Raw genomic sequence first — 23,480 nt, 5'->3', positions numbered from 1 at the left:
CTATGGGACTCCCAATCACAGCTGGTTGTCATACAGCCTGGAATCAAACCAGGGTCTGTAGTGACACCTCTAGTGCCTTAGACCGCTGCGCCACTCGGGAGCCCAAGTCATCATCATGGAAGAGACAAATTGGTCGCATAAGACCAGCTTGCTGCTCAGTCACTTTCATTGTTTCAATCTCTTTGACTCCCCAGGGTTGTGAAGTCTTGCTCAGTTTTTATCATTTTATAGAAAATGTTGCCGTCATTCAAAAAACACTAAACAAAATGAACGTAAAGTATCATAATCCAATCCGTCTGCATGAAAATTATAATAATACAAAATTCACAGCAGGCCCAACTGACTCACAGCCACAGTCCAGGTCCTATCCCTGCTTCCCTGCCTGTCCCTGTGGCCTGGCCCACCCTGGAGCTGAGCAGCACGGCCTCCTATGTCCGTCCCCCCCCCCCCCCCCGTCCCCCCCAGGCGTCGTAAACAGCAGGCTCACACGGGGGATTCATTTCATCTGCACTATGTATACCCTGCTCGCCCTTCACATCACTTTCTGGACTCGTATGAAAGAATTCACTATTTGTATAATCTCGCCTTCTTTATGTTTCCCATTCCACTTTTTATTAGGAGTGTTTTAACTACTCTAGTAAATAGACATTACAGCCTTCAGGGTAGCCAATTATACACCTTGGACAAATTAACAAACTGTTTTGTTCAAAAGAGTAAACAGCTGTGTAATCACACACACAAACACACACATGGTCTGAATGTAAAACTTGGCATCCAGTTGATAAACATTCTATAATCCTTTTTAAAAAACATGCTGTAAATTAACTTGTTGTTTGAAGTTTAAAATACAATTAAATTCTCTTTTTTGGAACTGAATGTAGACAAACAACGCAGTAAAAATGCAGATTATTTGTATATCTGGACATTGTTTATAAAAATCTTACTACTACTACTACTACTACTACTATTTTAAGACAACAGTAAAGAAAAATATGTGAAAAATGTCAGTGCACTTAATTTCTTGATTGCCACTTGTGTGTGTGTGAAAAATGGACAAAACATTTTAAATGCTGAAAATCCTAACATAGCAGCCTGAATCCATGTAAATACCAAAGCAGTTTATCATGGACTTTCCTTGAGGACTTTCCTTGAAGACTCAATTGTTAACAGATTGCTCTCTCTAATGCTTTCAAAATGCCTTTCGTGAGTAACACAAAAGGGAAGTTGAATAGACAATTGTATGTAGTCAGGCTGAATATTAATCACGGTTAGACTACTGATCAAGTTTCAGTTGTCCATTTCTATCTTCGTAATGTCCACATCCCTACTATACACTAACATTCTTGGAACATTCTCACGTGGTGTGAGCGGACAGGTACAATGTGCTAATCTCTTCACTTCACACAGTGAGAGCCCTGACACACGACACCCCCCAGACACCCTACCCATCTTTGACTTGGATAGTTCCATCTGTACCACTGACTTAGTCTGCCTTTAATTCCAGTTTGTCTAGAAATTAATAATTGATATGTTGGATTCATGTCACGTTCTGACCTTTATTTCCTTTGTTTTGTCTTTATTTAGTATGGTCAGGGCGTGACTTGGGGTGGGCAGTCTATGTTTGTATTTCTATGTTTTGCTATTTCTGTGTTTGGCCTGATATGGTTCTCAATCAGAGGCAGCTGTCAACCATTGTCCCTGATTGGGAACCATATTTCGGTAGCCTGTTTTGTGTTGGGTTTTGTGGGTGGTTGTTTTCAGTCTTTGTGTGTCTGCACCAGATAGAACTGTTTCGGTTGTCACTTTTGTTGTTTTGTATTTTGAGTGTTCACCTTTATTAAAGTAAGATGAACAATTACCACGCTGCGCATTGGTCCTCCAATCCTTCTAACTTATCCTCCTCAGACGAGGAAGACAACAGCCGTTACAATTCACGTCTTCATCTCTACTAAAAATCTAAGTTAAAGAATAGAACTAGAGCAAATAAAAACGTATTTAAAGTGCATTTAACATATCAATTATTAATTTCTAGACAAACTGGAATTAAAGCCACATGTTGATCTATTTGATTTAATTTACTAGGATCCCCTTTAGCCGACGCCAATGGCGACAGCTAGTCTTACTGGGGTCCGACACGTAGCAAAAAATACATTACAGACAAAATATTACAATTGACATATATTTAAAAACATTAGCATGCATCTCTCAGTTACACATACAGTACCAATAAAAAGTTTGGACACACCTACTAATTCAACGGTTTTTCTTTATTTTTACTATTTTCTACATTGTAGAATAATAGTGAGGACGTCAACACTATGAAATAACACATATGGAATCATGTAGTAACCAAAACAGTTAAACAAATCTAAATATATTTGACATTTTATATTCTTCAAAGTTGCCACCCTTTGCCTTGATGGCAGCTTTGCACACTCACACAGTCACCTGGAATGCATTTCAATTAACAGGTGTGCCTTGTTAAAAGTTCATTTGTGCAACGTCTTTCCTTCTTAATGCGTTTGAGCTAATCAGTTGTGTTGTGACAAGGTAGGGGTGATATACAGAAGATAGCCCTATTTGGGGGGGTTTCTTATAAATTTTCAAAAATTTCTGTGTGATTGACATTTCTGTGTGATTGATGAGACAAAAAAAAACTATTTAATCAATTTTAGAATAAGGCCGTAACCTAACATGTGAAAATGATACCAATATAGACATTGAAATGATATGCTTCACGTAAAAGTAATCTGGCATTCCAGTAAGAGGATGGGGGCCTAGGTCCAAAGCATAGGTTACACAGATGTCACGGCACACATTCGATAGCCTTCATGTTCCTGTTTAATACTAATAGAAACGCTTCTTTAATTGAAAGGTTTATTCTGGCCTTGATGATTCCAAAATAAATCTACAACTACCGCCACTCAAGAGCCAGAAGAATTTCAGAGAACCACTTTGAGATCCTTGCTGCAAGATGAAGGATCATGGGACGAGCCCTTGAGGTTGCCCCAGAGAAAGCTGAGACCAAGGCCTGCGTGGCTCTCCACAACTACCTTTACACCACAGACGCTTACAACACAGAGTCATCAACACAGTACATCCACTCCACGTTTGTTGACTACTCCACACCCACTGGGGACCTGCATCCAGGAGAGTGGAGACAACTGGTACAAGGGGACACCAGCTTCCTGGACCCAAGATACATGTTGGAAGACAGAGTTGCTATAGAGACGTGCGCAACAACCTCAGGGACTACTTCCTCACACCAGCTGGTCAAGTGTCTTTCCAGCATGCTGCTATCACGGGTGGCACCCTACAGTAAATGTTGGAGTGTGGTTTGGAACACATGTGGCACATATGTTCTCTTCCTCTGGTTGATGACTGTTTTTATGTCATATTGTGAGCTACACACTTGGTTTTGCTGTTAGATTTAGCTGTTTTTCTTATTCACACTTTACAAATCAAAATAAAGACTACCATAATGACAGTCACTTCATCCTTGTATGGTTTTAGTTTGTCATATATTCTTTGGAGGCTAGACCCTCAAGGCATTTACCTAACGTTGTATTATGTGTAGTGGACTTCAAATTAGTGGCTGTCCATCTGTAGACAATAAGGCTAGACCCTTGAGTAATTTACCTAATCAGCATTACACATGACCATGTACAACCTTGTGTTGAGGCCTTTCAATGGAGACCTTCCTACTATGGTACATGGGTGAGAATGGCTGTCCATCTGTAGACAATAAGGCTAGACCCTCGAGACATTTCCCTAATCAACATAACACAAGTGTCACACCCTGACCATAGAGAGCCTTTTCTATTCTCTATTTTGGTTAGGTCGGGGTGTGACTAGGGGGGGTGTTCCTATCTAGGTGTTTTTGTTTTCTATGTTGGCCTGGTATGGTTCCCAATCAGAGGCAGCTGTTTATCGTTGTCTCTGATTGGGGATCATATTTAGGCAGCCTTTTCCCACTGGGTTTGTTGTGGGATCTTGTTTGTGTTTAGTTGCCTTGAGCACTGCATAGCTTCACGTTCGTTTTGTTCTTTATTGTTTTTTGCCGGTTCACGTAATAAAGATGATGAACACAAACCACGCTGCGTTTTGCTCCGATTCTTACAACAACGATCGTGACAACAAGGTTGAACATGGTCATGTGTAGTGGTCTGTGGAGACGTTCCTGCTATGGTAATACACAGGTGAAAAGTGTGATGAAAGGGGAAAAAAAACAAAAAACCCAAAGTTAACACAAGTAAATTACCCAACACCCTAAAGTGTGAATAAGAAAAAAGGCACACAACACCAGTTTTTGGGTTAAGATGGACGGCTCTGTCTCACTCGAGAGTGGACCAAGCGGACACACAGTACTGATCGATGGTCCTGTGAAAGTACATTGTCATGTCCCTGACAAATGGGAGACATGGATTAGGAGGAATAGACACTGTCCATGGTACCATGACCGTGTCTGGACACTGCTGCTGTTTCTGTAACTCCTGCTGGCGTTTCTTTAACTCGCTGCATAATGTCAGTGTCCAAAGGATCCTCAGCTTCTTGGATTTGCAGGGCGTGCCTGGACGGTGTGTTGGGTGTTGGTGAGAAGGGCGTTGGGGAGAGGGGCCAGGAGGTAATGAACCTGGTTGGGGAGATGATGAACCAATGGGCGATGAACCACCTGTAGATGGGCCCTCAGGGCTCAGCTCTGTCTCTGTGCTGTCCAAAACACCACCCCCATCAAACACCGACAAGCATATGGCAAATACATTAGACTGCATTGCAAGCAAATCTTAAAACATCTCCATGGGCTCCTTTGAGTGAAAATGCTTACTCTAAAGAACTGATTTCGTAAACATCTCAATCTAATTAGCCCATACACACACCACAGTGTCTGTTTGTCTGATGTTTGAACTAGTCACTGTATATGCCCCACTCACAATTTCTCCCATCCAGAAAATAGCTGATTCCACATGTTCTAACTAGGTCACCTAAACATAAGATCACAAACACACACACTGTACAAAAGGACTCGGCTGCATAACAAGAGTCCATACCGTATATGACATATTGGTGTCTGTCTGATGATGTTTCACGTAAACACGAAGCCAATCCAGTTGACGGACAATTGGAGGAGTACACACCAGCAGCAGCCCCATTCCTCGTCTCCTTCACTCTTTTCAGATCGCAAAAATACTGGTCCCGAATCTTTTCTATGTTTCTTTGATATCAGTATCGGTGTTAACATTCTGTGATATCTCCTTCCAGCTGTTGTCTTTTGCGTGCTTGGAAGGGTTGTAGAGGTTCTCGTATTGTCTCACCAGCTCGCACAGACGCTCCTCAAAACTGGACAGAGACATAATTGCATGTAGCAAATCTTGAAATAAAAGCACAAAAAAGGAAGCTTGCAAGTAGAATAGCAAGTAGTAGAGGCAAAATAGCAGCACGTCCATCTCTTCCGAGTTTATACCAGAAGGGATACCGGAAAAGATGTGATGTAGACACAGGAACAGTACTTCTGTTACGAAACTCACTCAATACTGCCCCTCAGTCTTCTAAATGATCTGTCGATTCTCAATTTCCAGGTCGAAAAAAACGACAGTATGTCTTTTGTGACGAAAAACAACATTGCAACACTGCGCTACGCTCCGTACCCTCCGTCTACGTAGTGTCTGGATTGGCCTTAAGTGTGTGGGTGTTAGTGTGAGGGTGTTAGTGTGAGTGTGTGTATATGCAAGAGTGTCAGTGTAGGCAAAGGGTGGCTACTTTGAAGAATCTCAAATATAAAATATATTTTATAATTTGATTGCTATATGATTCCATATGTGTTATTTAGTAGTTTTGATGTCTTTACTATTATTCTACAACGTAGAAAATAGTAAAAATAAAGAAAAACCCTGGAATGAGTAGGTGTGTCCAAACTTCTGACTGGTAGTATACATGTAAACAGGGCTGAAAAGTGACTAGTATCAGAAATATATAAATACTTGAGGTAATATTGTATACTAATGGTAACACACACACATATATATATATATATACATATATATATATATATATATATATATATATATATATATATATATATATATATATATATATATATATATATATATATATATATATATATATATATATATAAACAGGAGTAATAGTGAACAGTAGAAGGATAAATATACTGAACAAAAATATAAACGCAACATGTGTTGGTCCCATGTTTCATGAGCTGAAATAAAAGATCCCAGCTTATTTCTATTACATTTTGTGCACAAATTTGTTTGCATCACTGTTAGTTAGAATTTCTCCTTTGCCAAGATAATCCACCCAACTGACAGGTGTGGCATATCAAGAAGCTGATTAAACAGCATGATCATTACACAGGTGCACCTTGTGATGGGGATAATAATAGGCCACTCTAAAATGTGCAGTTTTGCCACACAACACAATGCCACAGATGTCTCAAGTTTTGAGGGAGCGTGCAATTGGCAGGCTGACTGCAGGAATGTGCACCAGAGCTGTTTCCAGATAATTTAATGTTAATTTCTCTACCATAAGCCACCACCAATGTCGTTTTAGAGAATTTGGTAGTACGTCCAAACGGCCTCAGACCATGTGTAACCACGCGAGCCCAGGACCTCCACATCCGGCTTCTTCACCTGCGGGATCGTCTGAGGGAGAGCTGAGGAGTATTTCTGTCTGTAATAAAGCCCTTTTGTGGGGAAAAACTCATTCTGATTGGCTGGGCCTGGCTCCCAAGTGGTCGGCCTATGCCCTCCCTGTCACGTTCCTGACCTATTTATGTTAGTTGTTATGTGTGTTAGTTGGTCAGGACGTGAGGTTGGGTGGGCATTCTATGTTTTCTGTTTCTGTGTTGGTTTTGGGTTGCCTGGTATGGCTCTTAATTAGAGGCAGGTGTTTGGCGTTCCTCTAATTAAGAGTCATATTTAGGTAGGCGTTGTCACAGTGTTCGTTGTGGGTGATTGTCTCCTGTGTTTGTGTATGTCGTTGCGCCACACGGGACTGGTTTCGGTTTGTTTGTTAAGTGTCATTTATGTGTAGGCTTTTTCCCTGTTCGTGCGTTCTCGTGTGTTATGTGAGTCCGTCGTTCAGATCTATTCTACACCGTTTATTTGTTTTGTTAGTGTATAGTCAAGTTCGTGTTTTTTTCGTCTTGTCATTAAATTCATTATGTATTCAAACTCCACTGCGCCTTGGTTCAATCCCTGCTCCTCTTCTGATGAAGAAGAGGAGGACAGCCGTTACAGAATCACCCACCACTCCAGAGCCAAGCAGCGGAGTCGACGGAGAAAGGGACGGGAAAACAAGGATTTCTGGACTTGGGAGCAGATAATGAATGGAGAAGGTCCCTGGGCTAAGGCAGGAGAAAATCGCCGTTCTCAGGAAGAGAGGGGGGCAGCTAAAGCCCAGGAGCGGTGGTTTGAGGAGGCAGCAAGGAGACGTGGCTGGAAGCCCGAAAAGCCATGGGAGCAGCTGGAGGCACTGGGGAGAGCAGAGGCTACCGGAGAGAGGAACCGGAGCTATGAGGGAACGCGTCTGGCACGGAAGCCCGAAAAGCCCGTAAGTAATTCCCAAAAATTTCTTGGGGGGGGGGATAAGAGGTAGTGGGCCAAGGGCAGGTAGGAGACCTGCGCCCACTTCCCAGGCTTACCGTGGAGAGCGGGAGTACGGGCAGGCGTCGTGTTACGCAGTAGAGCGCACGGTGTCTCCTGTACGAGTGCATAGCCCAGTGTGGGTTATTCCACCTCCCCGCACTGGTAGGGCTAGATTGGGTATTGAGCCAGGTGTCATGAGGCCGGCTCAACGCGTCTGGTCTCCAGTGCGTCTCCTCGGGCCGGCATACATGGCACCGGCCTTACGCATGGTTTCCCCGGTTCGCCTACATAGCCCGGTGCGGGTTATTCCACCTCCCCGCACTGGTCGGGCAACCGGGAGCATTCAACCAGGTAAGGTCGGGCAGGCTCAATGCTCAAGAGTGCCAGTACGCCTCCACGGTCCGGTATTTCCGGCACCACCTCCCCGCCCCAGCCTAGTACCTACAGTGTCTACACTACGCACTAGGCTACCAGTGCGTATCCTGAGCCCTGTTCCTCCTCCACGCACTCTCCCTGTAGTGCGTGTATCTAGCCCGGTGCCTCCAGTTCCGGCCCCACGCACTAAGCTACCAGTGCGTCTCCAGAGCCCTGTACAAACTGTATCTTCTCCCCCTACTAATCCTGATGTGCTTGTCCTCAGCCCGGCGTCACCAGTGCCGGTACCACGCATCAGTTATAGAGTGGGCTTTGAGAATACAGTGTGCCCTGTCCCTGCTCCCTGCACTAGTAGGAGGGTGCTTATCCTTAGCCCGGTGCCTCCAGTTCCGGCACCACGCACCAGGTCTACAGTGCACCGTATCCGGCCAGAGCCATCCGTCTCCCCAGCGCCATCTGAGCCATCCGTCTCCCCAGCGCCATCTGAGCCATCCGTCTCCCCAGCGCCATCTGAGCCATCCGTCTCCCCAGCGCCGTCTGAGCCATCCGTCTGCCAGGAGCCTGCAAAGCCGCCCGTCTGCCATGAGCCTGCAAAGCCGCCCGTCTGCCATGAGCCTGCAAAGCCGCCCGTCTGCCATGAGCCTACAGAGCCATCCGCCAGACAGGAGCCGCTAGAGCCGTCAGCCAGACAGGAGCCGCTAGAGCCGTCAGCCAGACAGGATCTGCCAGAGCCGCCAACCAGACAGGATCTGCCAGAGTCGCCAACCAGACAGGATCTGCCAGAGTCGCCAACCAGACAGGATCTGCCAGAGTCGCCAACCAGACAGGATCTGCCAGAGCCGCCAGCGAGCCATGAGCAGCCAGAGCCGTCAGAGAGCCATGAGCAGCCAGAGCCGTCAGAGAGCCATGAGCAGCCAGAGCCGTCAGAGCGCCATGAGCAGCCAGAGCCGTCAGAGCGCCATGAGCGTCGAGAGCCGTCAGCCTGCCATGAGCGTCGAGAGCCGTCAGCCTGCCATGAGCGTCGAGAGCCGTCAGCCTGCCATGAGCGTCGAGAGCCGTCAGCCTGCCATGAGCGTCGAGAGCCGTCAGCCTGCCATGAGCGTCGAGAGCCGTCAGCCTGCCATGAGCGTCGAGAGCCGTCAGCCTGCCATGAGCGTCGAGAGCCGTCAGCCAGCCATGAGCGTCGAGAGCCGTCAGCCAGCCATGAGCGTCGAGATTCGTCAGTCAGCCATGAGCTGCCCTTCAGCCTGAAACGGCTAGATACCCAGAACTGCCCATCAGTCCAGAGCTGTCTCTCTGTCCGGAGCTGCCTTTCAGTCCGGAGTTGCCCCTCTATCCTGATCTCCCTCTCTATCTGGATCTACCTCTATATTCTTATCTATCCCTCTGTCTTGATTTATCTCTCTGTCCCGGTGCTGTCCTTATTAGTGAGGTAATTAAGAGGATTTTGTGGGGGTAAAAAGAGGGTGGACATTCTTAGAGGGAGGAAGCTAGGATGGATTATGGTGGGGTGGGGACCTCGCCCGGAGCCTGAGCCACCACCGTGGTTAGATGCCCACCCAGACCCTCCCCTAGACTTTGCGCTGGTGCGTCCGGAGTTCGCACCTTATGGGGGGGGTAATGTCACGTTCCTGACCTATTTATGTTAGTTGTTATGTGTGTTAGTTGGTCAGGACGTGAGGTTGGGTGGGCATTCTATGTTTTCTGTTTCTGTGTTGGTTTTGGGTTGCCTGGTATGGCTCTTAATTAGAGGCAGGTGTTTGGCGTTCCTCTAATTAAGAGTCATATTTAGGTAGGCGTTGTCACAGTGTTCGTGGTGGGTGATTGTCTCCTGTGTTTGTGTATGTCGTTGCGCCACACGGGACTGGTTTCGGTTTGTTTGTTAAGTGTCATTTATGTGTAGGCTTTTTCCCTGTTCGTGCGTTCTCGTGTGTTATGTGAGTCCGTCGTTCAGATCTGTTCTACACCGTTTATTTGTTTTGTTAGTGTATAGTCAAGTTCGTGTTTTTTTCGTCTTGTCATTAAATTCATTATGTATTCAAACTCCACTGCGCCTTGGTTCAATCCCTGCTCCTCTTCTGATGAAGAAGAGGAGGACAGCCGTTACACTCCCAGGCTCACCCATGGCTGAGTCCTTGCCCAGTCATGTGAAATCCATAGATTAGGGCCTAATTTATTTATTTCAATTGACTGATTTCCTTATATACTGTAAACTGTAACTCAGTAAAGTCGTTGAAATTGATGCATGTTGCGTAGTTGTTAGCATTTTAACAGTCTTATGGCCAGGGGATAGAAGCTGTTTAGGAGTCTGTTGGTCTGAGACTTGACGCGCCTGTACGTACCGCCTGCCAGACAGGCGCATGGAGAACAGTCCATGTCTTGGGTGGCTGGAGTCTTTGGCAATTTTTCGAGCCTTTCTCAGAAACCACCTGGCATGTACGTTCTGGATGGCTGGGAGCTCACCCCCAGTGATGCGCTGAGCCGTCCGCACCACCCCTCAGTAGGGTCTTCTGGTCAAAGGTAGTGCAGTTGCCATATCAGTCGGTGATACAACCAGTCAGGATGCTCTCGATGGTTGCGTTGTCAACCAAACACAATTCAATATTACTTTTGTAATAGAGTAAATAGCCTAAACTTAAGGCTATCTAACAAACTAACATTCAACCTTAAAATGAGTAACACATCCATGGCCACATTTTTAAGTTACTGTTACTATACATTTATTTTTCTGTAATCATTTAAAGCATGCATATTCAAGATAGCATACATAGGTCATCATAGGTTTGTGGAGATCTTCACAATTGCTATAATAATCTGGGCAGAATCTCAAACAACATTGATCACTTGCACCGTGTACTTTAATGTGATCTCAACTGCAGTTCAGGCCATTTGGTTCTACTATTATGAAGCACAGTGATAATAGATGAATCTGTTCTATAAATTAACAAAATATCTGACATTGTGTATCCATTTGAACTTTGCCGTGTTTTTAAATGGTTGAAAGCACCGTGATAGACATTTGGGTGACAACTAAACCCAAATCAGACATTGTTTTTCCATTGTAATTTGGTTGTAATTTTAGATGGTTGAAAGCATAGAGATGATAATACATTACAAATTCAACTAACTTTTGGCTGTCTTTTTGAGTGGGGGAATATAGGTTGTAATCTCATCGATTACTGTCTCAACCAAATATTACCCAACACGCCACGTTGAAATGATGTGGAGTGCCCAGTGGGACATATCTCTGAAAGCAGAGGCCTCTCCAGCCCTCCCTTCACCCTCTCCAGGGTGGCATGTGTCTATGCAATGATAAAGTTGAGCTTCTCTCCAACCACAGAGAACCGGAAAAATCTGGTTTGAACTGAACTGCACTGGGTTGGAGCTCTCCCTCTCTCTCGCTTACAAGCAGATGGATATCTGAGGCTGACATCAGGCTGTGGCAGCCGGCGCTCTTCCTCCTGCCTGCCTGCTGCAGTACTGTGGTTTCACTACTTTAACCAATCAGCCCTATGCGGCCACCCGGGCTCCCATGGTTACACACAACCAGACACATCAGGGAGACAGAGAGGGAATGAAAAGAGGAAGAGAGTAAGGCGTGAGGAGAGGGGGTAAAGAGGGAAGTAGAAAAAGAAAGTGAGACAAAAGAGGATGGGAAAGGTAGAGAAAGAGGAGATACGTGTGGGGAGAGAGAGGTGGCAGTTACAGTCTGTTGCAGACGATGCCCTTGCTTGTGTAACTGCCATACTGTTCTGCTATGTGTAGTGTTCTCTGGCGCAGAAAGAATTGGATTTAGATTCCCCCACTGGTGCTACAACAGATCAACAGATGGTCAGTCTTCTCGGCTGAGAGTCTCGCAAGTCTCGCAAATATCTCTTTGTACCAAAAATAGATATTTTTCTGTTAAATTATTTTCTGTCTTTATAAAGTATACATAGAAAAAGACGTATCACCAAAGTTGCATTTCTTTCTATAAACCTTTGAGAGGTAAAATAAAGCGCCCACTCACCCTGTCCGTTGGAGTAGTAGATCCACTTCTCCTTGGTCTGTCTCGGGGGGCAGGTCTTCTTCTGGATTGCCTTCTCAATGATGCTGCTGGGGTCCTGGACTGGCCCCTTCTTCAGAACTCTGGAGCTCCTCTTCACGCTGCACACCACGATCACCACCAGCACCAGCAGCAGCAGCAGCACGATCATCCAGGGCAGGTGCTCATTGATGTCAAAGTGCGTATGAGTGCTGGGTCTGGGGGAGCCCCTCCGCGTGGGCCTGTACCCTGAGCTTTGCACCCATCTGCCCACTTCCACACCAGCTCCATCCTCCATGCCATCCATGGCCCGGTTTTTGGCTGCCGGGTGGGTGCGGTGGTTATCACTGGGAACAGAGTACTTGTGGTGTGGTAGAGTCCGTGTGGAGTCCTGGGCTTCAGGCGTAGCGGCCAGGTTTAGGACCTCTCCATTGTCTTTGGGGCTGGCTTCGGAGGAGCCTGCTGGGGGGGAATCCTGGCCATGGCTGGGTAGAATCCCTGTGGCACTCAGTAAGAGCTCTAAGTCCTCAGCACCTGCTGTCAGTCTGAAGTTGTCTAACCCACAGAGCCACACAAACACAAATAGAAATGAAAAGAGAGAACGAGGGAGGAGAGTGAGAAAAAGCGAGAGAGACAAAGGGGGAGGGAGATGCAGAGAAAGATAATTAAATTCAGTCCAAAGATAGGCTAAATCCAGACTACAACAACACAGAAGGGAGAAATTGTCAAACTTTAATCCCACGGGCAATCTGCTGGACAGCTGTGGAAGGGAAGGTCCCCGCCCTGGCCAAGCCCCAACTAATCTGACACGAGAAGAGCATTAGATTGCTCCTTCTACAGCTACCACATTGGGGCGGCAGGTAACTAACTTTAGCTCGCCTAATGATGGCAGGGGGCAGCAGGTAGCCTAGTGGTTAGAGCAGTTGCCTGCTGCCCCAATGTGGTAGCTGTAGAAGGAGCAATCTAGTGCTCTTCTCGTGTCAGATTAGTTGGGGCTTGGCCAGTCACCGAAAGGTTGCTGGATCAAATCCCTGATCTGACAAGGTAAAAATCTGTTGTTCTACCCCTGAACAAGGCAGTTAACCCACTGTTCCCTGTTAGGCTGTCATTATAAAAAAGAATTTGTTCTTAACTGACTTGCCTAGTTAAATACAAAATTCATATAGTGTTCTACTAAAGCTGGAGTAAATTCCATTACAGCTCCGGTCTCAGCATGGAAATAAATTAGCTTTGAGTAGAAAAGAAGTCAACAATATATGCCTAAACACATTCATGTGGCAGTTAGTCAATTGAGATAGAACTGGATATTACTGTTGCAACATAAACAAAGAGCAGGCCCAAATGTCAAAGTTACACTGCCTTTATAGGCTACTGTAGAAACAAAAACTGCCAATCAATAGGGGAGATGTGTTTACTTCCACTGAACCTAAATCAATACTGTAAAAACTCCCTAACCCTGAACTGGAATACCCCTGTCTACTATAGTATTTAACAGATTAGATTAGAATTTCATAATGGCATCATATTGGGGGATGCTTTTGGGATTGGCACCCGGATCATTGGTAATCCTTGGGATCCTATTAACAGTGTACAGGTAATCCAGAAGCAAGCTGTGTTATTGGCATATTCATCTCAACTGCAATGCATTCAGTTCCTCACTGCATGGGGACACAGTGTCATGACTTGGTGGCTCTTGTGCAAAAGCCTCTTCCCCATCCCATCCCATTGAGACTGAGGCATGGGGATCTCTGTAGTACATGTGGGACTGGAACACCCCTCAGCCATTCTCACTGAATGAGGGGGCAAGTTAACCAAGTGAAAGGCTATGAATCTACACACAAGACAAATAGCAGTGGAATTAATGCTCCTCTATGGGTGGTTGACATCGTGAAATACTACTGACGAAACTGGGATGAAACTGTGGACAAAAGCAGTAGCCGAACAAAAAAGACAAGAGAGAGTAGTAAAGTCCTGCGAGGGGCTGTGGCATTCATTACATTTTGTTTGCCGGTTATTGTCATGCAAAAGCCTGCCGGTCTCACGGTAACTGATTGTTAATTAACATAAACACGTTTAGCATCTCTAGGCCTCCAAGCTTATAAGACGCTGATGTGCGCCTTTGGAACATCTACATTTAAAAAGTCTAATAAATCAATTGAATATACACCATCACAATAAGTCCATTACTTATTTTAGGCAGGTCCAAAGAAACTTTATGACATGTAGATGTATTTGCATTTCAGAAGAACAGAATATGAGTTGGCCGACTGTATGTTATCTGGCAATGCACCATGCCAACGGCTGTAGACTAGTTCATTTATCAGACAAGATATGCTTATAAATCGCGTGCCATTATTTTATATGATTTTATAGTAAGAAGAATATAATTGAACTCAGCTGAATAAAATAGAAAGGATATTTTTGCCATTCCGGAGTTATGTTGAGCAGTAGGTTCGCCAGATAGCCTAGTGGTTAGAGTGTTGGACTAGTAACCGAAGGTTGCAAGATCGAATCCCCGAACTGACAAGGTAAAAATCTGTCGTTCTGCTCCTGAACAAGACAGTTAACCAACTGTTCCTAAGCCGTCATTGAAAATAAGAATTTTCCTAGTTAAATTAAGGTAAAATATATATATATATATTTAAACGTAATCATTTGAAACATCCTATACGATAGATGTACAGTTATTTGGCAACGTCAGTTGTGAATGATACAAACCGTAGAATGCCTTATAAATAAAAAAATATATGGGCTGCATGAAGCGACTATAGTCTATTGATTATTTGAGAAAAAAAAGCGTGTGCTCTGTTTCTTGCCTCAGGCTGCACACGCTGTTTTTCACTCATCAATAGGCTACTCTGGTCATTTCACTGCGCGACAGGGGATATTCCGCCCAAACTCTGTATGCCATGGGCTCTCCAGCCCAGTTCCTGCAGCTAACCAGTGCTTCATTTGGGAAACCAAGTGAAATCTGTTCGGGAACATCGATAGTAACATGTTTTCACAACGAAACATATTTCATTAAACTGTTGACAGCCTTTCTCTCTGCGAGCTGGATAAAATAATGAAGGAGAGGGGAGGAGATGGACATTTACGGTGGTGAGATATTCTGTAGCTAAAGGTAATGTGTCCGCCTATTAATTATGAAAATATAAAAAACGACCTATTACTATGCTTCACTAAAATCCGCATTTGTTTAATTTAGGCTAGACCAATTATGCACCAAATACATCTTAAATCTGTATATATTTATATTTTGAAATGTTTTTCTGGCATGTGTTTTATGCGGTAGGTTATGTATTGTATAGTGGCACAATCATTATTTTAATTCCGTTTTTTGGGGTCGGGCTTGGACTACGCATAAACTCTAATATGCATATGGGTGTTTTTAATTAATCATCACCTTAGAAAGCACTGTCCATTTGGTTGTGTTAGGCTTTGAAACAACATCCACAACAACCATGTTTTCCAACCATGATTTCCAACCTATTGTTGAACTTCTTTCTTCAAATTGATCGATTACAGTGGTGAGTTTTAAAAGCACATACTGTGCTTTTATTGATGTCACAGTGGTTGGAGAGACAAGATGATTGTTTTTATTTAACCAGGCAAGTCAGTTAAGAACCAATTCTTATTTTCAATGACGGCCTAGGAACAGTGGGTTAACTTGTTCAGAACGACATATTTTTACCTTGTCAGCTCAGGGGTTTCGATTTTGCAACCTTTTCGATTACTAGTCCAACACTCTAACCACCAGGCTACCTGCCGCCCCAGCGAGTTGGGTACTACTAATGCATGTCCAGAGTGCATGGGGGGATCACCATGGCGCAACTGTCATATAGAATTTTACTGCGGTCATGAGTCCGGTGTGCAGGTAATACTGTCACCAACTAAATAGTTAGTCAGTCTCTGAGAACTATGTTGCCATGGTAACATTGTCAGTGAGTGACTACTTTTAACTAATTTCTAGGAGACAAAAGTATTTCAAATTTTTTGAGACTTCCCTTCCCTGCATATAGACAGCCTAATATTTGGTTAGTATAAAAAATAGAAACCTTTGACTTGAATGCTTTTATCTGTTTCAGATGAGCATCCTTCTTGATCATTGTCAATGTGACCTGTTACATAACACTTGGCAGGGAGACAAATTGGGAAGAAATAACAACAGCCCCTACAAAGGAATCTTTCTCTCTCTTGAGCCCCAATGTCTTCCCCTTGTCTTCCTATACATGTGATGTATTTAAGTAAAAGGGCAACCGTTTACCCAGGTTACTCCCCTTTCCCCTCTACAAGCAATTACTCAAATGTTTTACAGACATGACCTTTTACGGACCAGAGTGAGAACAAGGAAGTGAGTAGTCTGGGAAAGGTATGGAAACAACAACATTTTTTCCACCAAAGCAGTGTTGTCTGTGACAAGACCAAACATGTCACCTTATCACTGTACAGCACCTGATAGCCGGACCAATGTTTGACGTGCCAGACTAAATAGGGGAGAATAATAGCCATCTGGGGACAGGTATTTTAGGAACACAAGCCTGTTCTACAGTCTGGGCTTCCTCTAGAGTTTCTACATGAGAATTACAATCCCCCGAGGGCATATCTAGGGTGATACTGAAATGAAAAACAAAATAACCTTGGTGGGGGAGCAACAGATGTAAAGTAGTTGAGGGAGTCTTGTCCACTGCCCCTTACCTTTACGTACTGGGCCATCTAAGGAGGAGGAAGGGGAGGGCTCCTGGACGAAGGCAGACTGTGCAGGTCCCAGGAGGGTGGGGTAGGTGGGAGAAGCAGGTCCACAGATGTTGTCTGTCTCTCTAGTGCCCGCCGCCAGTAGGGGCAGACTCTGGGCCAGGCAGTCTGTGTGTGTCTTGCACCTCAACACACTGGAGGCCATATCAGAGAAACTCCCCCGTGCGCACGCCTTACAGCGCACATCCTCCACATCGTTGCCCCTCTTCTTAACCCCTGAGCCCACAGGGCACAGGGAGTGGGCTGTGCAGCTGTCCCCCTGGGTGAAGGTGTCCGGAGGGCAGGTGCAGATCCGGTCCGAGGTGGCCGTGCAGGGGACCTTTTCAACGAGGGGGGCGCGGCAGGGCCTCCTGCAGCGGTGGCAATGCTGAATCCCGTTCTCTCCGTGAGTGAATGTGCCCTCGTCGCAGCGGCTGCAATCCCTCACGTTGGTCTGGGTACAGTGTCTGGAAACAAAGGTGCCCGCGGGGCACTTGTCACAGACCAGCTGAATGCCTGTGCTGGGGTCTGTGTGGTAGTAGTGGCGGGCAGACAGGGCCTCTGTCTCAGTGCCTCGGCTGGGTGTCAGAGGCTGGCTGGAGGCCTCACCAACTACACTGTACAGTAGCTGAGAACAGAAAGAAACGACAACAGAGACAGTGTTGGGTTTAGACAATGTACTGCAGACAAGACAAAAACACATAAGAGTCGCTGTTAGAGACTCAGCTGATTTACCAAATAAATTGATGTGTGAAAACTACCACAGCTCAGGCAAAGTCACCCCTAGAACCCCCCAAACTGGCTATAGTTAAAGGACAGTGAGTCACAAACAAGCGCATTGAGTCAACATTACAGGACACAATCTCACACCGGGTGCTTAGCCACCTACCGTACTGGCTTCCCCACATACTGTAATATGACATAAGCTAGGCCATGGCCAGGGGTCATGCTCTAACAGTGACATCATCATGGAATGGAGAAGTCTATTATGTCATCAATAAATATAATTCCATAAGTACTAGTAGATTGTTAAGTGTTTCTGGTGTTGTTACTACAACCTTTAATAGATCCAATAAACTAATTGAAATAACTTATTCAACTTCTTTATAAAGAAACTAAATATATATGTTTTAACACGGCATGGTTGTATTTAGTTATTTTCAAAAATGTTAAATATTTATGTTAAGGCAATCCATCCAAGGGACACAAAAATATTTCATATTTTCAGTAGCGAGCACTTGAAAATCCATTCAAATAACTGGTACCACAACTTGGCTGATGTTCTAAACAGCACATTGAGGAATTTCATCAAGATAACATCTGGTGAACACACACAGTACCCAATGTTCTGTTGATGTGTGATGTCCTTCTGTTTGACTTTCACTGACAGGCATTCTTTCAGCACTAGTAAACGCTTCCACTCTGAAGTGATTATGGCTTGATTGTGTTCCATGGCAGTGAAATGCCATCCGCATCCACAACAGCCCTCCACTTCTTTCACTGAATTTACATCCAGTCTAGCCCTATGCAGATCCTACATAAAATTCCTTCTAATGGCAGACCACATGTTCTATTTTCTCTCTTAAATGTGGGGCTGGATGGGAAGTGGCTCTGTTGATTTCACTTTTTTGTCCAGTGTGCCAATTCGCCACAGAAATATGATGTTTGAGGCTATAACCGCCGATATGCAGGGAAAGAAAGGAGAGCTGCATCATCACTTTCTGAACATGCAGAGCCCTGTTAATGGTTTACATACTGCAGTAGACCTACCAGAGAAACGAGAACGCCCTAATTCATCTCAGAGATGTGGGGTGGGGGGTATTAATATTCTCAGAGCATCTCATCAGGAGCGGGACAATAAAATACCAGCCTCCTCCGCTGCTGCTCCCCGTTTGGCTCAGAAGCACATGTTGTTCTCGCTGATGTGAGGGCTGGGGACCTGGCGGGACAATTTTGAGGGGAGGGGGAGTGAGACCAAACTCTGCTGAACATGAATAGAGATTAGCAGTTTTCCCACAAGCCTGATGTCCTAAACTGAACCACAGCAAAACAGACTTGAGAATTGAATCAACATCCCTGGGTTTGAAGTCGGGGGGGTATTAGCTATACTATTAGCCGCTACACATTGACTGTATGTTTGTTTATTCCATGTGTAACTCTGTGTTGTTGTATGTGTCAATCTGCTGTGCTTTATCTTGGCCAGATCGCAGTTGTAAATGAGAACTTGTTTTCAACTAGCCTACCTGGTTAAATAAAGGTGAAATAAAACAAAGAATAAAAAAAACATGAACTAACATTAACTCAGCACCGGGATTAAAAAATATGATTTAATATGTACAGAGGGATCTGTTGGCAGCAAAAGTATTTTATTAACAAAAAGTAAACAAATTAGTTAGATTTGTTTGTTGTTGCAGTTTTATAGCTAATTTCCTGCAATTCTACTATTCTAACTCTCAACATTAAGTTGAGACGCAGCTTTCTTTTTCCCAACGCAGTTAAACCAAAACCACGCCCCGTTATTCAGAGAGGCGTTCTATAATGCTTTGAGCGCTCTCCAAGTCCGGAAGTGAATATCACGTAGCGTGAAATTTCAGTCACTGATCAATAACATTTGCCCTTGTATTTCAAGATTAAAAAATATAATAACATAATGTCATGGACAGAGATAGCCATTACCTTCCCTTAATGCTCAAAGACAGATTCAATGGCTGTAGCATAGCATGTTCGACTGAATGATTAGCTAATAAATATTTGAGAAATTATGAATAATAAGCATATGCTTTTACCTGATAATAGACTACTAATGATAATATAACTTCAAATACGGAGCTAGTTAAGTAGCCTAGAAAACTTAGCTGACCTTTAATTGAGGGAATTCAGCAGAGTTCTGAAACATTTTTACAACTCATTGAATCTCTGAAAATAAATACATGGGCAAATGTTACCAAACATGATAATAATAGGTTCTGCATTACGGTAGGCAGCTAATTGTTCAATTATACTTTCCATCCTTACATGGAAGGCCACTGTCTCTGCGCAGATCGCCTGTGAATGAGACAACGCTAGCTAGCCAATGGGAGCGTTATTTTGGCTTAACTGCGTTGGGGAAAAGAAAGACGCAGTTGAGACACTGACTGAGTTCCAAAAAACAAATCTAGTAACAACTATCTGTTTGTGTCATCATGTGCAAATTGACCCCTGACAAACAATGGACATTTGAAGATAAGTAAGGTGCAACGAAGGGCAACATCACTCAAACAACATGATTTTCAGCCAACACACTGTCTTTTGATGATATGTCATGAGGTACAAAATGTTCCAGCTCCAGCCCTGTCACGTTTACCCAATAAAAAAACAAGTGTGAAACTGGTTATATTCAACATGTGATGCACTGCAGGGACATTGGTTTGGTGGTCTGAAAGTGACAGATATTGACGGTTTGTGGTGTGAATGAATGTGTGCATGCGAGCGAGCGAGTGAATGTCCCTCCCTTCTAGCTCAGATAAGAGAGCAGGCTCCTGTCACTGCATGTCCGGTTTGAAAAAAACACACCACTGGCATCCTGTCATGAGACTGCTGCTGTCTGAGGGACTGCCCACCATAACGCCACACCGCCTGTGAGTGGCCATAAATCACTGATAACTACCTATTACTCTGAATCTACCTCAACCCTCTTTAGCATTTCATACCTGCCATGCAGGATAAAAAGAGAAGGAGAGAAATACTGTAGTCTAATCTGGTTTGTAGATATTGTATACAGCAGTATCCTCTAAATCTAATACATGATGAATGTGTATAGGATACATCTGTTGATAGGACATCATTAATACTAAAGCCATAGCAAGGCTAGTGCTATTACGACTCATATGTTTAGAGCTGAGCTCCAGGAAGTTAGTGAGTGATATCAGGATGCTCCCTCCCTGGCTGGAGGACAGAGAGAGGACAGCCAGCCCATCTATGCCGTGCCACTGCAGTGCTGCTGCTGCACTGGTTGCAAGGCTGGTTCCTGGAGAGACAGCCAGACTCAGCTACATCTGCCCTGCCTGAACACTCTGTAATTCAACCTCCAACAACAACATGCCCGCCCCAAGACACACACACACACAATACTTATGGACCGTACATGATTAGGCATTGGGCAATGGTTTTCAATCATCATTGTTCAGTGACATGTTGAACCAGAATCTTATTTTGGTTTCAACACTTTCTCATCTTGGGATTTAGTGTGAGAGGAGGGGTGATCCATCTTAACCTTTTCTACATGAGACATGTGACAAGATGTTATACACAGTTCACTAAGTATACTGTCAGTTATGTGTCTAAGATTGTATAGGGGTTAAGTACACATGATGACAACCCCTGTGCGCGCGTGAGTGCATGTGCCTATCCATGTGTTAGGTAACACCTCAAAGCTAGGCCAATCGCACACGCAAGCAGATCTCTGAGCAACACACAATGGGCAAGTGAAACCATCCACCAGAACTTTTCTGACATCATCTAAAATTAATCACACATACATACATGTGCCACAACATCCTGCATTTCAAAGAGTTTGTCAGAGCCTCTGGTATCATCTAGATCAGGGTTTCCCAAACTCAGTGTTGGGGGCCCCCCCTGGGTGTACATTTTGGTTTTTGCCCTAGCACTACACAGCGGATTCAAATAACTAACTCATCATCAAGCTTTGATCATTTGAATCAGCTATGTAGTGCTAGGGCAAACACCAAAATGTGAACCTAGGGGGGGGCCCCAGGGCCGAGTTTGGGAAACCCTGATCTAGAACAGGGGTATTCAACTCTTACCCTACGAGGTCTGGAGCCTGCTGGTTTTCTGTTCTACCTGATAGTTAATTGCACACACCTGGTGTCCCAGGTCTAAACCAGTCCCTGATTATAGGTGAACAATGAAAAAATACAGTGGAACTAGCTTTGAGGTCCAGAGTTGAGTTTGACAGGTTTAGAACATCCATATTAGAGCTAAATAAAGGTTAAAAAAACTAAAACACCATCCAGCTTAGAGCCTAACTGTGCTGTTGTAGGCTACATGGAAGGCATGGCTGTTTGCCACAACAGTGCAAAAGTAACTATGTGTAACTATGAGCTTCCCCTAAGCCATTACAGTACCAGATAACAACCAACCCAGCACCTGTTGCAACATGTCATCATGCAACTAAACGGCGAGGAAGAGTGAGTGTGTTTGGTGCAGCCATGCCTCGTTTATCACTGACAAACACCAGTGGTGCTGCCTCCTTCATGGGCCAGTGAAGAATATTCATGCTAATGTCAGAATGTACTGCCAACAACACAAGCACAAACAAGCAGTGGACCTCACCTGAGAGGAGATACACAGAGGGGCCCAAACCACAGAAATGACTGACACACAATTACATTTTAGAATGGAAAATATCATTTTGTTATAATATCTGTTCCATGGTGATACTGGAAGATAAGGATGCCTCCTTTACTGGTTAAATGTCAATAATTGATTACAGTGGATGATGGACTACTGTATCTGTAAGGTTGGCTAGATACCACCCTAGTATCAGAATTTTGCCAAATAATACTTTTTTTAAAAAGTTATAAAAAAATTGTATAAATTGGACATAAAACATGCATAGATTCCTAGATTGTATGTTCTCTCTGGCTGAGAGCACTCATATAAATATTGCCCTGCACTGTATGAAGTGTCGATATTAGACAAAAATACATGGATCTATGTATAAATGAGTACATTACTTAAATATAAGTGTTAAATTGGATTGAGGCAGGGTGGGTCAACATCCAGTACAGCATTTCAACGCAGTCTGTTTTCCCTAAGAGTTTCTCCAGCATTGGAAAAACAAAGCCTGAAGTCTGTATATGAGACTTTGTATTGGATGATTCTAGTAATACATATATGACCTCACAGGTTATAGTCCTATACAAGCTGTTTGAATACAGGGATTCTAAAGATGACACATGTTACAATAAAATTGTGTACAATAAAATAATGTTAGCTAATAACAAGCAATAAATTACATTTACAGGTAGCCTGCAATAAGATGAATAGTAGTGTCATTCTCATGGGGCAAGAGTCATAGCATATAGGCCTATGTGCTATTGTTCATCCATCCTACCATTCTGTTCTGACAATAGATCTTTTTTTATTTAAAAAAACGAATCGATATTGTAGCCTATTATACAAGATTACCTGTAAAATTCACGAATTATAGAAGAGTCAAAGTTAACAATATCTACACTTGGCTAATTGCAGATACGTTTAGAACAGAACAAACGCAAAAATAAAAACTGTCTCTTTAAATCGAGAACCTGCCGGGAAGCACCCCTATAATAAGAACAATACCAAAGACAAAGGTGTCTGGTACTTACCACCACAGACATACAGATCACTGAAATTGTCCAGAGCATTTTCCCAAAATCAACTAGGACAATTTAGAAAATGCGCATCTCCAGTTCTGAGAAAACGTTAGGCTACTTCTCATCGCACAAGGTGGTACATCATCCCTGCATCAGCAGGAAACATTCTAGATATGCTGTACTGGCTAAGGCAATAATAACAATCTACTGCTGGTGTTCCTTCAACCGGCAGTTTTTATAGTCTGTGTCTCGAAGTGGACTGGCTTCAGATAGTATGGGATAAGAGCTTGGTTCTGAAAGAATGGTATAATTCCCATATCGATGATGGATAAGCAACTGAAATTCCGCCTTGTTTGGTCCAGGTTCCTGCGCGGTCTATGCAGCAAAGCA

At 44.0% G+C, this 23,480-nt stretch overlaps 1 protein-coding gene across 1 annotated transcript in view; it reads right to left on the bottom strand.

Annotated features, from left to right (window-relative positions):
• The window catches only part of LOC129825178 (tumor necrosis factor receptor superfamily member 21-like), a 41,207-nt gene extending 17,727 nt beyond the window's left edge, over positions 1-23,480 (bottom strand). Inside the window, exons 1-3 of the mRNA XM_055885061.1 lie at positions 23,103-23,480; positions 16,699-17,362; positions 11,989-12,558 (exon numbers count right to left, since the gene is read on the bottom strand). Of these exons, the coding sequence (XP_055741036.1) occupies positions 11,989-12,558; positions 16,699-17,362; positions 23,103-23,141 (1,273 nt within the window). The 5' untranslated portion in view covers positions 23,142-23,480. The remainder of the gene's footprint in view (positions 1-11,988; positions 12,559-16,698; positions 17,363-23,102) is intronic.

This window comes from Salvelinus fontinalis, chromosome 27 (genome assembly GCF_029448725.1).
Source record: "Salvelinus fontinalis isolate EN_2023a chromosome 27, ASM2944872v1, whole genome shotgun sequence".
Lineage (NCBI taxonomy): Eukaryota > Metazoa > Chordata > Actinopteri > Salmoniformes > Salmonidae > Salvelinus > Salvelinus fontinalis.
This window is presented reverse-complemented; position numbering and strand designations above follow the sequence as displayed.